Source organism: Orycteropus afer, unplaced genomic scaffold (assembly GCF_000298275.1).
Source record: "Orycteropus afer afer isolate SDZICR_OR568_19922 unplaced genomic scaffold, OryAfe1.0 scaffold00001, whole genome shotgun sequence".
NCBI classification, from domain to species: domain Eukaryota; kingdom Metazoa; phylum Chordata; class Mammalia; order Tubulidentata; family Orycteropodidae; genus Orycteropus; species Orycteropus afer.
Genome location: NW_006921588.1, coordinates 14,133,076 through 14,146,730, shown reverse-complemented (window position 1 = coordinate 14,146,730; position 13,655 = coordinate 14,133,076). Strand labels below are relative to the sequence as shown.

At 40.7% G+C, this 13,655-nt stretch overlaps 1 protein-coding gene across 1 annotated transcript in view; it reads left to right on the top strand.

Moving 5' to 3' along the window:
- NUP35 (nucleoporin 35) overlaps positions 1–13,655 on the top strand; it is a 61,575-nt gene that overhangs the window by 25,034 nt on the left and 22,886 nt on the right. The window contains exons 3-4 of the mRNA XM_042780318.1: positions 543–670; positions 4,703–4,763. Of these exons, the coding sequence (XP_042636252.1) occupies positions 543–670; positions 4,703–4,763 (189 nt within the window). The remainder of the gene's footprint in view (positions 1–542; positions 671–4,702; positions 4,764–13,655) is intronic.

Here is a 13,655-nt window from a genome sequence, read left to right as displayed (position 1 = left end):
GTCTGTGTTAATTGGTTTCCCTTTTCTTTGTTGAAGAGGGTCTGTGCAATCCTTCTGCCTAGTCCGCCATCTTGCCCCGCCTCTCGGGTTTTGGTTTTTTGGTATACTTATTTAAGTGTACATAACCTGGAGTGATTTAATATCTATTTCCAACTAAGGAGTAAGATCAAACTATTTTCTTTTTGAAGATTTAAAACATCTTATAGAGAAAGCAGAGGTTATATGTGTTTCCTAAAAATAAATAGTTTATGTTAACTACTTGTTCTGGAACCTTTTATTCAAAGTGCAGTCTGGATCAACTGCATGGGCATCACTTGGAGCTTATTAGAGATTCTTAATCTTAGGTTCCATCCCAGACTTTTGAAATCAGAATCTGAATTTTAATGAGATCTCTAGGTGATTCTTTCTGCACATGCAAGTTTGGGAAGCACCAGGAGATAAGAGTTTAAGCCAGTATTTTAGATATATAAATTAAAAAACCTATCAGAAATGATGGAACATTCATTTGTTTTTTTATCTGACTGTGTATTTTGTACATATAGGTGGGTCACCACCACAACCAATTGTACCAGCTCATAAAGATAAAAGTGGAGCTCCACCAGTTAGAAGTATATATGATGACATTTCCAGCCCAGGACTTGGATCAACACCTTTAATTTCAAGAAGACAGGTGATATATGTACCCTGATGATTTATAATTCATGTTTTTGTGTGACCGTACACTGAGTCAATAATATGAAGTGCTTTCATATGGTTTACAGTATTTTAGTGTAACTGTATTTCACAGAAAAAGAATTAAGTACATTTATTATCCAAAAAACCAAACCAAACTCACTGCTGTCGAGACGATTCCAGCTCATAACAACCCTCATTGGGTTTCCAAGGCTGTAAATATAGAAGCATCTTCCCTCATCTTACTTTCATGGAGCAGCTGGTGGGTTCAAGCCATTGACCTTTGGGTTAGCAGCCAGATGGCTTAACCACTGTATTACCAGAGCTCCTTACATTTATTATAGAATCTGCTTAAATTGTGTTTATTATGAAGTGTGCTTAAAAATGTAGTAGAACTCAGATTATTTTCTCATATGAGTAATTTATGGTTTGTACTGGTATGCTTTCTCCACCTGCCCATAACTCTTGTTTTTGTTGGGTGCCCTTGAGTCCGTTCTGAATCATAGTGACCAAGTAGAACTGCCCTGTGGTTTTCTTGGCTATAACTTACATGGAAGTAGATCTCTAGGTTTTTTTCCCTGCAGAGCAGCTGGATGGGTTCATACTGCCAACCACTGAACTGTTAGCAGCCAAGCACTTAACTATTGTGCCACCAGGGTTTCTTCCCATGATCCTAACTTACTTAATATTAATATGCATGTAGATTATGACTATCATTTGTCATTCTAGTTGTTAAAAATGTTTAACATTTATACATAAGTCTATGAAAGAACAAATGAAGATTCAGGGTTTTATCCAAATATAGGACACTATGTAATAATTTGAGATCTTTGTTTAGGAATGGTTTGTATTCGTACTTGACCAGTATCCTTTTAGAACTTTGTTCATGGTTTTCTTATTTTACTGAAAAAGCTGCCTCTTGTTTATGTACAAGCTAATAATCTAGTATGTTCCTGCTGCTTTTGGTGTAGGTGTTCTGATGGTGTTTTTTTCAGTCATAGATTATGCAGTGTAGAAGATTATCTATTCTGATGGGACTGGTAGTAGCCAGAAAGTGTCTAATACTTCACTGAGTGCTTAACAGTGTACAGGTCCTGATCTTAAAACTCCTCTTGCATTATCTCATTTAATCCTCACAAATGTTCTATGAGGTAGGTGTTGTAAGCTTCATTTTACTAATGAGGAAACTAGAACACAGAAAGATTTAATTTGTTAAACGTAAGACATCTATACATAGTAGAGCCAGATTTCAAACCCAAGTAGTCTTGAATCTAGAGCCAGTGTTTGTAATAGCCTTGCTGTGCTAATATTACTGTAATAATTCTAGATAATGAGCTCAAGGTAGTATGGCTTTTTCTTTTAAGTAGGAAGTTTAGTGTCTTTTTTTTTTAATTAAATTTTTTTTTTTTTATTGTGATTTGGGTGAAAATTTACACACCAAATTCATTTTCCTTACAGCAGTTCACATACACTTTGTCTCATGGCATTGACCGTAGTTTACCACAATGCAACAGCTCCCCTCCCACTTCCTCCTGATAATTACCTCTTCCCTGTGTCCATCCCTCCATGCCTCCTGCCCCCTGAGCTGTCTCCTGGTGCATAAGTAGCCCTTCTTTCTCCCATGATTGTATCTACCTCAGGTAAATGTTCAACTCCTATGCCTGTCTTTTGCTTGGCTGGAAGCCACAGGTGTGGGTTCAATTCCAGACCTGATGGGCAGCTAGGGGCCATAGTCTCAGTAGTTCTACCAGGCTCTGTTAGAGCAGCAAACCTGGTCCCCCCCCTTTTCTGTCTCCAAATCATTTTGAGTTTTGTCTGCAGTGTTCTCCCTCTCTATCCAGGATCTCCTACGTAGATCCCTTTCCAAGTGGTTGACATTGGTAGCCAGGCACCATCTAGTTCTTCTGGTCTCATAATCATATAGGCTGCAGATTGGATGGTGTACCATTCACTAGGACTGATTGTATCCATGAATTTTTTTTTTTTTTTAATTCTTCTTTGCTCTGGATGAGGAGAGACCCATCATTGCATGTAGATGGCAGCTTGCAAGCTTTTAAGATCACAGTCACTACTCGCCAAAGTAGGAGGTGGAACAGTGTTTTGTGTAATACGTTATGCCAGTGGAACTTGATGTCCCTTGTGACTATGGTCCTGAGCCCACAGGTTCAACTACTCAGTCCCTCTGGGTAGCTGGCTGTGACCAGGCAATGACTACCACCTTGCCTCTTGTCAGCTCTACTGCACAACTGAGAATTTAGATCATACACATAAACTTATAGGACTGTTGTCTGCCAACCCTATACAAGTTCTTGGGTACATTGCCCACTCCATAGACATATCTACTAGTTCAGCCTGTCCACCCATCTATCCACCCATATACTCATGTTTGCCTTCACTGACAACGCAGTACTGTATGTGCATTTCTCCTACTGTTCTCTCCATATTTGGTTCTGGTTGCTAGATACAGTCAGATTTTAGATTTCTTAGTTTAATCAGCATCTTAAAAAAAATCTGTATCTATCTATATTTACTTCTAGAGAAAGTTTAATCAGCATCTTAAAAAAAATCTGTATCTATCTATATTTACTTCTAGAGAAAGAGTCCTTTCTCATTCTTGATTGGATATTGTTGTTTTGGTTTATAGAAGGATATTTAGCTACTATAATCTTCTCATGTTTAAAGAAGACTACCGTTGGTAATTTTTGTGCTTTGTAATTTCTGCTGGTAGTGGGAGAGTGCCAAAGAGGCAAGGAGGCCCCATCTTCTGACCTCCTCTAACTCCACAAGAGGAAGACAAAATCACCATCAGTAGCCCAAGGCCTATTCCTGTGAGGACAGACATGCCGCCTCCCTCCAGCCCTTTCACCAACCCTGACACCAACCATTCCTCCTGCAGCACTCACCACCTCTCTGCTGGGTTCAGTAATTTGCTGCAATGGCCACACAGAACTCACAGATTATGGGGTTTATTAGGGAAACAACAGGCTACAATTCAAGCTCAGGAACACGCTAAGTCTCTCTCAGCCTGCTGTCTCTCAAACGACAGTCTCAGTCTCTCTCCCAGCAGTACATGTCTCTCAGTGTCTCTCGCAGCAGCGCATGTCTCTCGGTGTCTCTCTCTCAGCAGCACGTTTCTCTTAGCAGCACGTCTTTCTCAGCCAGCAGTCAGACTTCTGCCTCTAGGAGGGCTCCTTTTGAGCCTGGCAGAGTGACCAAACTAACCAATCCCAACATCAGAATTCTATACACCTGAGAGAGAGAGAACTTCCCAGAAGATTGCTTTGTGCCACTCTTAACAGAAATACCCCAGGTAGATAATTTTAATAATCAGGAGCTACTCAGTTGCTCATGACAAATTGTACCACGAGTTTACAAAGACTAGAAAAGTCATACCAGGTAATTTACTACACTGCAGAGAGGTATGCTGTTTTTATTGTGTAGTCAGTTTTGAGTCTATAGTATTTTATTATTTACAAGTATCTGTTTAAAAGTCTTTCTATTTTATATGAACTTGGTGTTTTTCAAATGTCATATTAGGAACTAAAAATAAGTAGCTATCATGCCACTTTGTATTAAAAAATGACTTTTTTTTTTAAACAACTGTTACTTTTCTTAAGGAGCTCAGATGGTTAAGGTGTTGTGCTGCTAACCAAAAGGTGGGTGGGTTGAACCCACTAGTCACTCCATGGGAAGAAGACGACTATCTGCTTCTGTAAAGCTTTACGGCCTTGGAAACCTGATGAGAGTTGCTATGAGTTGGAATCAACTCAATGGCAGTGGGTTTGAGTTACTTTTATTTTAAATAAGTAATATACTAAGATATATTATTTTAGGCATTTTAGAAATAATATATTTTAGGTTAACACCACTCAACTTTATTTTTTTAAAGTTAGGAAGTATTCTTAGGTGTTAGCTATTTAAAGGCATCTCCAGCACCTGTTGAATGAAGCCCTTCAAAATTTACTTTGTTCATTTTATGGGTAGAACTTTTATATTTTTACCAGTAATGGTTTCCTCTGTTTTCATATAGGCAAATGTTTCAGTGATGCAGAGTCCTCTTGTTGGAGTTACCACGACTACTCCTGGAACAGGTAAGCAACTCCTCTTAACACCAAAAGACTATTCTTTATGCTTTGAATGAAGATGAGCTTTTCTCTTATAGTTCAAATTTTGAGACATCCTCAAATGTCATTAGCTTCCGTCAGGAGTGAAATACTGTGCGTATTGATTCTGTTCTAAAGAGGTAGATAAGATGTGATATTCTATTCAAAATGTTAAGAATTTAAAAAATATATAATTGATGCTGCCACCCTCCAACCTTTTTACCAACTCTGATACCAACTGTCCCTCCTACGGCACTCACTACTTCTCTGTTGGGTTCAATAATTCGTTGCAGTGGCCACACAGAACTTACAGATAGTGCTTACAATAATGGGTTTTATTAGGGAAGTAACAGGCTACAGTTCAGGATCAGGAATGCTCAGGATACAATTCTTCAATCAGGATAGCCTCCCTTCTACCATGCCTGTGGGCGTCATAACTCACTTCAGCCCTTGGCCTCTTGTCCTGTCCTCTGCCCTGCTCAGGCAAGTGTTTGGGAGCTCTTTTAGCTCTGCTGATAGGAACATTCACCCTCTAGCTCTTCTCTCCTGATAGTAGTGAGATTCTCACCTCTGGGAGGACTCATGTTAAGCCAGTGAGATGGTAAAACTGACCAATTCCCATATTAAAGTTTCATGCACCTTACTTATACAGTCCCACCCTGTAAAAAAGGACATTTAGGTGGCATCTTCTGACCTTCTCTGACTTCGTAAGAGGAAGACAGGATCACTATCAGCAGCCCAAGGCTTATTCCTATGGGGCCAGATATGCTGTCACCCTCCAGCCTTTTACCAATTCTGACACCGACCATACCTCCCATGGCACTCACTACTTCTCTGCTAGTTCAGTAATTTGTTGCTTTGGGTGCACACAACTCACAGACAATACTCATGATTATGGGGTTTATTAGGGAAGTAACAGGCTGCAATTCAGATTCAGGAACACGCTCAGGTTACAGTTCTTCGATCAGGACAGTCTCCCCTCTGCTTTGCCCTCAGACACACTTCTCTGGCACTTGGCCTCTTGGCCTAGCCTCTGCCCTGCTCAGGCAAGTGTTACAGAGGTCTTCCAGCTCTCCCAATAGGTACACCTGGATATACCCTGCTCTGTCAGCAAGGCTTCTACCCAAGAGAACTCAGCTTTCTTGCCAGGTAAGCCTGCTGATCTGTCTCATGTCTCTTGGTTTCTCTGCGACTGTCTCTCTGCTGGGTTGTATCTCTCTGTCAGGGTGTCTCTTTGCTGGGGCATCTCTCTCTCCTAAGAGTCTGTTTCTGCTGGGCGACTCTGCCAAGGAGGTCTAGTGTAGGGATCTTGGGTCCAAGGATACACTTTGCGTCACCTCCAGCTCTTCTCTCTTGATGGCAGTGAGATCCTGCAAAAGGGACTTAGGGGCGGCATCTTTGCACCTTCTCTAACTTCACAAGAGGAAGACAGGATCTTTAGCAGCAGCCCAAGGCTTATTCCTGTGAGGCCAGACATGCCGCCACCCTCCAGCCTTTCTGCCACCTTTGACACTATGGTCCTTCCCACGATACTCACTACTGCTCTGCTGGTTTGATAATTTGTTGCAGTGGCCACGTGGAACTCACAGACAATACTCACAATTATGGGATTTATTAGGGAAGTAACAGGCTACAATTCAGATTCAAGAGCGTGCTTAGGATACAGTTCTTCAATTAGAACAGTCTCCTTTCTGCTGTGCCCTCAGACACATCTCTCTTGCCCTTTGCCTCTAGGCCTAGCCTCTGCCCTGCTCGGGTAAATGTTACACAGCTGTTTTAGCTATGCCGATAGGTTCACCTAGGTGCGCCCCACTCCACCAGCAAACCTCCTGTCCAGAGGCACTCAGCTTTCTCACTCCGTGGGCCAGGTAAGCCCGCCACCCTAGCGCGTGCCTCTGGGTTCTGCTGCAACCGTCTCTCTGATGGGGCATCTCTCTGCTGGGACAGCTCTGCCAAAGAGGTCCAGCATAGGACACTCGGGTCCAAGGACATGCTCTACTTCACCTCCAGCTCTTCTCTCTTGATGGCAGTGAGATTCCGCCCTCTGCCTCTAGAAAGGCTCATTTTAAGCCTGGCGGAGTGACAAAACTAACCAATCCCAACATCAGAGTTCTACATACCTTATTTACATAGTCCCACCCACTAATCTGGGGGGAGTTAGAAAGACAACGACTAGAAAAGTCATACCAAGTAATTCACTGCACTGCAGGCCAGTCCCTGGATTTTCTAGCCGTTGTCCTTTTTATACTTAAAAAATTAACATCCTCTTCACAATCAGTTTAAAAATAAGCACACCTATGAAAGTGTGTAAGCCCTCCACTTCATGCCTTTATCTCCCATCCCATTCCTAACACCAACTTCAAAAAGGACATGGAGGAGGCATCTTCTGACCTCCTTTAACTTCTCGGAGAAAGGCAGAATCACCATCAGCAGCCCAAGGCTTATTGCTGTGAGGCCAGACATGCCACCACCCTCCAGCCTTTTTACCAACTCTGACACCAGCTGTCCCTCTTATGGCACTGACTACTTCTCTGTTAGGTTTGATAATTCGTTGCGGTTGCCACACAGAACTCACAGATAGTACTCACGATTATGGTGTTATTAGGGAAGTAGCAGGCTACAATTCAGGTTCAGGAACGCACTCAGGATACAATTCTTCGATCAGGATAATCTCCCCCTCTGCTGTGCCCTCACATATACCTCTCTAGCCCTTGGCCTCTCAGCTTGGCCTCTGCCTCTGTGAGCCAGGTAAGCCTGTCGCTCTGTCTCATGCCTCTTGGTTCCACTGCCACCGTCCCTCTGCTAGGATATCTCTCAGCTAGGGGGGTCCAGGGCAGGGATCTCAGGTCCAAGGATGGGCTCCACTTCACCTCCAGCTCTTGTTTCTTGATGGCAGGAAGATATCCCCTCTGCCTCTAGGAAGGCTTATTTTAAGCCTGGCAGTGACAGATCTAACCAATCCCAACATCAGAGTTCTACATACCTTATTTGCATGGTCCCACCCAGTAATCTGGTGGGAGTTACAAAGACTAGGGCTAGGAAAGCCATACCAAGTAATTCATTGCACTGCACATCCCCATCAGGGAGCTGTGTACCTTATTTATGTTATTAGCAAGCTATTCACTTCCCTAGGGTGGGTCACAAGCACCTTACTTTTACATAGTTCCACCCAGTTGTCTGGTGGGCGCCACAAAGACCATGGCTAGAAGAGCCATAGTAAGTAATTCACTGCTCCACAATACTTAATGAGATGTTTGAAGTGTCTTCTGAGTCATTAAAAATTGTATAATTATAAAAGTTACTGCAATTGGGCAGAAAAGGAGTACTTGAGATTGAATAACAAGGTGTTTTGAGAGATAATAATATATAACTCTACATCTAAATGTCATTGATTGTGAACAGCCACAAGTATCTAGTGTTTCTTTAAGATTAATGACATTTTTATCACCATCAGCATCATCATTAGCACAACTCTTACTGCATCTCTAACTTTATTAGTGCTGTTGTAACAGAAATACCACAGGTAGATGAAACCAGAAATTTATCTTCTTCTTATTTAGGAGGCTAGAAGTCCAAATTCTGAGCACTGCTATATGGGAAGGCTCTCTCTGTCAGCTTTAGGGGAAGATCCTTGACTCAGCTCTGGTAGCGCCTGCATGCCTCAGTTCCTTGGCAGTCTTCATGTTCATCTGTTCTCCCCCTGCCCCACTTGCTTGCTTCTGTGGCGAATCTGCTCTTATTGTAACATAGAAGTGATTGGGTTTAGGGCACAGGATACACTGAAATGACCTCATTGACATAAAACATCCCCAAATGGGATTATATCCACAGGTTTGGAGTTAAGATTCCAACACATACATCCTTATGTATTTGTAATCCCATTGAATGTTAAGAGTATCTAACCAAACAAAATAGATAATCCTTGCCTTTATGCAGTTTATTTTTATTTACAGAATTTATAATTATGAACAAAATAAATTTTAAAGTTTGTTAGAAGAGAATACTTTTTTGAAAAATTGTGATTTGGGTGAAAGTTTACAGAGCAAATACGCTTTTCATCCCGCAGTTCACACACACGTTGTCTGATGACATTGACAGTTTACCCCAATGTAACACCTCCCCTCCTGCTTCCTCCTGATAGTTAGCTCTTCCCTGTGTCCATCCCTCCATGCACTCCTGCCCTCTGAACTATTTTCCTGTATATAAACAGCCCTTCTTTCTCCCATGATTGTTCTCTCCAAGGGATGTATCTACCTCAGGTGCATGTGCAACTCTTTTGCCTGTCTTTTATTTGGTTGGAAAGCACAGGTGTGGGGTCAATTCCAGACCTGAAAGGCAGCTAGGGACCATAGTCTCAGTGGTTCCACCAGGCTCTATCAGACCAGGAAACCTGATCTCCCCTTTTTTTTTTTCCAAATGATTTTGAGTTTTGTTCCACATTGTTCTCCCTCTCTATCCAGGATCTCCTATATAGATCCCTCACTGAGTGGTTGACGGTGGCAGCCAGGCACCATCTAGTTCTTCTGGTCTCATAGTCATATAGGCCGAGGATCGCATGGTGTACCAGTCACGAGGATTAAGTGTTTCCATGAATCTTTGGTTTTCTTCATTAGAAGATAATACATTTTATAAAGAAAATTAAGAAGGACAAGATGAAGGCTTACAGTTTTAAATAGAGTAGTGTATTAATTTTTATTGCTGCTGTAAGGAATTCCCACAAATAGTAAGGTTTATCATATAGTTCTAGTGGTCAGAAGCCCAGATCTCACTGGGTTAAAAACAAGGCATTAGACAGGACCATGTTCTTCTCTGGAAACTCTAGGGGAGAATCTGTTTTCTCTTCTAACGGCTGCTTATACTCCTTGACTATGAATCCTTTCTCCGTCTTCAAAACTAGCATCTTTGTGTATCACTGACCATTTTCCCATAGTCACATCTCTTTTAAGGACCCATATGATTACATTGGGCCCACCAAGATAAGCTCCTTCTATTAAGGTCAGCTGATTAGTAACCTTAATTCCATTCGCAGCATTAATTCACCTTTGTTATGTAATGTAACACAGTCACAGATTCTGGGGATTAGGATGTGGATATCTTTGGGGGGTGGAGCATTATTCTGCCTACAACAGAGAATTAAAGGAGAAATAACATTTGCTCAAAAATCTGAACTAAGTGAGGGAGGGTAAAGTGTTTCAGACAGAGGGAAATACAAGTACAAAAGCCCTTAGTATTTCAAGGAAGACTAAGAAGGCCAGTGTGGCTGATGCAGAATGAGTGAGAGGAAGAGGAATAGAAAATGAGGCCAGAGGGGTAATAGGGGAAGATTTTATAAGGTTTTGTAAGCTGAACAACTAGTTTACTCAGAACAGGTGTAACAATTAGGATGAGACTGCTGATGTGTTGTGAACGGACTTTAAGGGTAGGAGACAGGCCAAGGATGGACATAGGGAGAGCAGTTAGAAGGCTACTACGGTAATCATGGTGGGAGGTGGTGGTGGCTTAGACTTAATAGAAGGCCGTAAAACAAAGGAACAACAACACCAAAAAGAGGGAAAATAGGAAACCAACATCAAGATAGTACCATATTTTTCTGCAAATAACGTATGTGTTATACGTTTTTTGCCAACCGCCCCTGTCCCTCACCTCACCTCATGGTGAAGGGCTCAGTTGGCAAAAAAAAAAAAAGCATACTTCTTGCTGTTTGTGTGAAAATTCGGTAATGCATGCAAAACTAACCAAATCAACAGTTACATAAAATGTAAATGGACTAAACACTCCAGTTAAAATGTAGAGATTTTCTGAATACATAACAAAGCAAGATAGAACTACAAGTATCCTCTAAGTTTAGATTTCTGTAAGTCGTCTGTGAGCCTTCACTGGCAGTGTCCTTAAAGTCCAGATTTCTGCTAACAGTGTGCTTAAGGCAATTTTGATTTTCTTTGGCATGTTCTTCAGAATTCTTAGCTTTCACATGCTGTTTGATTCCAAAGCCACTTCCACATTTTTCGGTATTTGTTAACAGCACCCCACTTCAGGTAACATAGTTGATACTAGTTTTCTACCCACCAGCTGCTCCACGGAGGAAGATGGGGCAGTCTCCTTCTGTAAAGATTTACAACATCGGAAACCCAGTGGGGGTAGCTGAGAGAATCAACTCAATGGCAGTGAGTTTTGATTTGTTTTTTAAATTACTGCTCTAACAGATTACCATAAATTTAGTGACTTAAAACAAATGAAAACAGGTCAGAAGTCCAGGTACAATGCAGCTGAACTGATTGGTTGCTCAGAGCTCAGGTGTTGGCAGGACTGTGTTCCTTTCTGGAGGTTCTGGGGATGAATCCACTTCCAGGCTCATCCAAGTTGTTGGCAGAGTGCAGTTCCATGTAGTTAGTTGTCAGACTCACGTCCCTGTTTCTTTACTGGAAGTTGTTCTCATTTTCTAGAGACCACCTTCATTCTTTGGTTTGTGGCTTTCCTTCTTCAATCTTAAAAGTTGGTGAATCTCTTCACCACAATAAAAAGAAAAAAAAAATTCTTTCTGACTTCATTTTTCTGCTATTAAGGGCTCATGTGATTACAGTAGGCCCTGTAGAACAGTCTAGGATAAAACAAAAAAAACAAACTCACTGCCATCAAGTCGATTCTGACTCATAGTGACCGCCATAGGGTTTCCAAGGCTGTAAATCTGTATGGAAGGAGATTGCCTTGTCTTTCTCCCATGGAGCAACTGGTGGATTTGAACTGCAGACCTTTTGGTTAGCAGCTGAATGCCTTAACCACAGTGGCACCAGAGCTCCTCAATAATCTTCCAATTTTAAAGTCTTTTGATTAGTAACCATCTGTAAAGTCCCTCAAAGCAATACCTAGAAGTGTTTGATTTAATTACCAGGGGGTAGAAATCTTGGGGGCAACATCTTTAGACCATCTATATTAGGGTCAAAATTCTAGAGGTTACCACATTCTTCAGCTACATATGTGGGTTGTAGGGTTCTAATGGAATTAGTATAGCTCTTAACTAATCCTAACCTGATTAGATTCCTATAACAAATAGGTAGATGATAATGCTTTGTTACATACACAGTAAACCAAAAAAACCAAACTCACTGCTGTCAAGTCATTTCCGACCCATAGCGACCCCTCCTTGTGTTTCCGAGGTGGTATCCCTATGGAAGTAGATTGCCCAATCTTCCTCCAAGGAGTGGCTGGTGAGTTTGCACTGTCAGCCTTCTGATTAGCAGTCAGATTCCTTAGATACTATGCCACCAGAGCTCTCTACACACACAGTAATGAGTATTTATTTGTTCAATTGAATCAAGTAAGTAATTCCACATGCATTGAAAATGCAGAAACATTAAGTGATGTAGTTCAGCGATCTCTTAGTTGACTGAAAAGCATAAATTAAAATTTTCTTATTGTCGTCAAGTACAAGAGTACAGGATTAAAGTTAATTAAATATCATATGCTAACTTGTGGACTTTAAAAATAAAACCCCAATACAACAATTTCGATGAGGTTCTTGTAAGAGTAGAAATCATATGTGAAAATACAAGAAGTACAGTAGGAATAATATATCTAGCATAAATTGGCCACTGGGAGACACTGCTGCTTCTACTTTGAGTTTAAGGAATTTACATGAAGAAAGTCTTAAATGGTTCAGAAGTAAGAAAAGAGTATTTTAAAAAAGGTGAGGTGGGTGTGGGGACCTGTCATGCATGGGTAATAATAAGCAAGAAATTGAAAAAGGGGGTTGGTTTGAGAAAATTGAGGGGAAAAACCTAGACTTTTTACTCAGCTGCTATTTTTTTTATTACTGTTATTTTTAACCTTTTTATTTAGTTTTAAATAAATGACAATTTCTTGTATAATATTTACATTTTAATTTTCTGAGATTGGCAAATTCTATAAAGAACTGTCATTGGATTTGATGGCATCATTAGTATTTAATGCTTAGGTCTTTATGCACATTAAAAGTTGATATTTTAAATTCATTTTGTTTGGTTTTGGTTCTGTAACTGAAATTAAGATCTCATCTAGAATCTTATTTTTGGGACAGGAAAACCTTGACCATATGGCAAAGTAGGAAATCTGCACTAAACAACTTTAGAAACTCTCTCAACCATGGTATAGTAATTGTCTCTGGTACAGAATATTGAGTATGTTTGACCTATCTTTCCAGTGCCAACCCTCAGTTTTCTTCTACCATTTTAAACTTCCCTCTGCTTTTCCTTTCTCCTCCTTGTATCTTCTTAAGTTTTCTCTTGAGATGTTCTTTCATCTATCAACTCTCTTCTCCAGTGTTAGACCACTTATGTATAAAAAAATCAAATCTTTGTTTGTGTTGGCATATTATTAACAGATTAAGTGTGATCTTTAGACTAGTACTTTTTGGCTACTTTTATTGATAATTCTAGGAGCTCAGGGTTCTGATACTGTTTCCAGAAAGGGGAAAAAAGGACTAATTTGTCTGTGAGGGATTTTGTTTACCCTGACACTTTTTTTTTTTCTTATCTGTGAAGCTGTCTGTGTTTGGCTCTTATTTCTCTCCATTCCTGGATTGTGAACAGAGATGAGATTCTGTATCTGCAGTGTTTACCTGTTACGGAGATAGGCACAAAGGAACCTCGGTGAATGCTTGTTGATGGAGTAGATTGGTGGATATAAGTAGTAGTGGCTTGATTGGTGCCCCCAAAGAGAGAGTACATGTCCTAATCCTCAGAACCTGTGAACATTACCTTATATGACATAAGAGTGTGTATTACTTTATATGGCAAAAAATATGACTGAGGATCTTGAGAGGAGGAGTTATCCTGGACTGTCTCATGGGCCCTAAATTCAATGACAGATCAGAGGAAGATAGAGGCAGATTTGTCATAGAAGAGG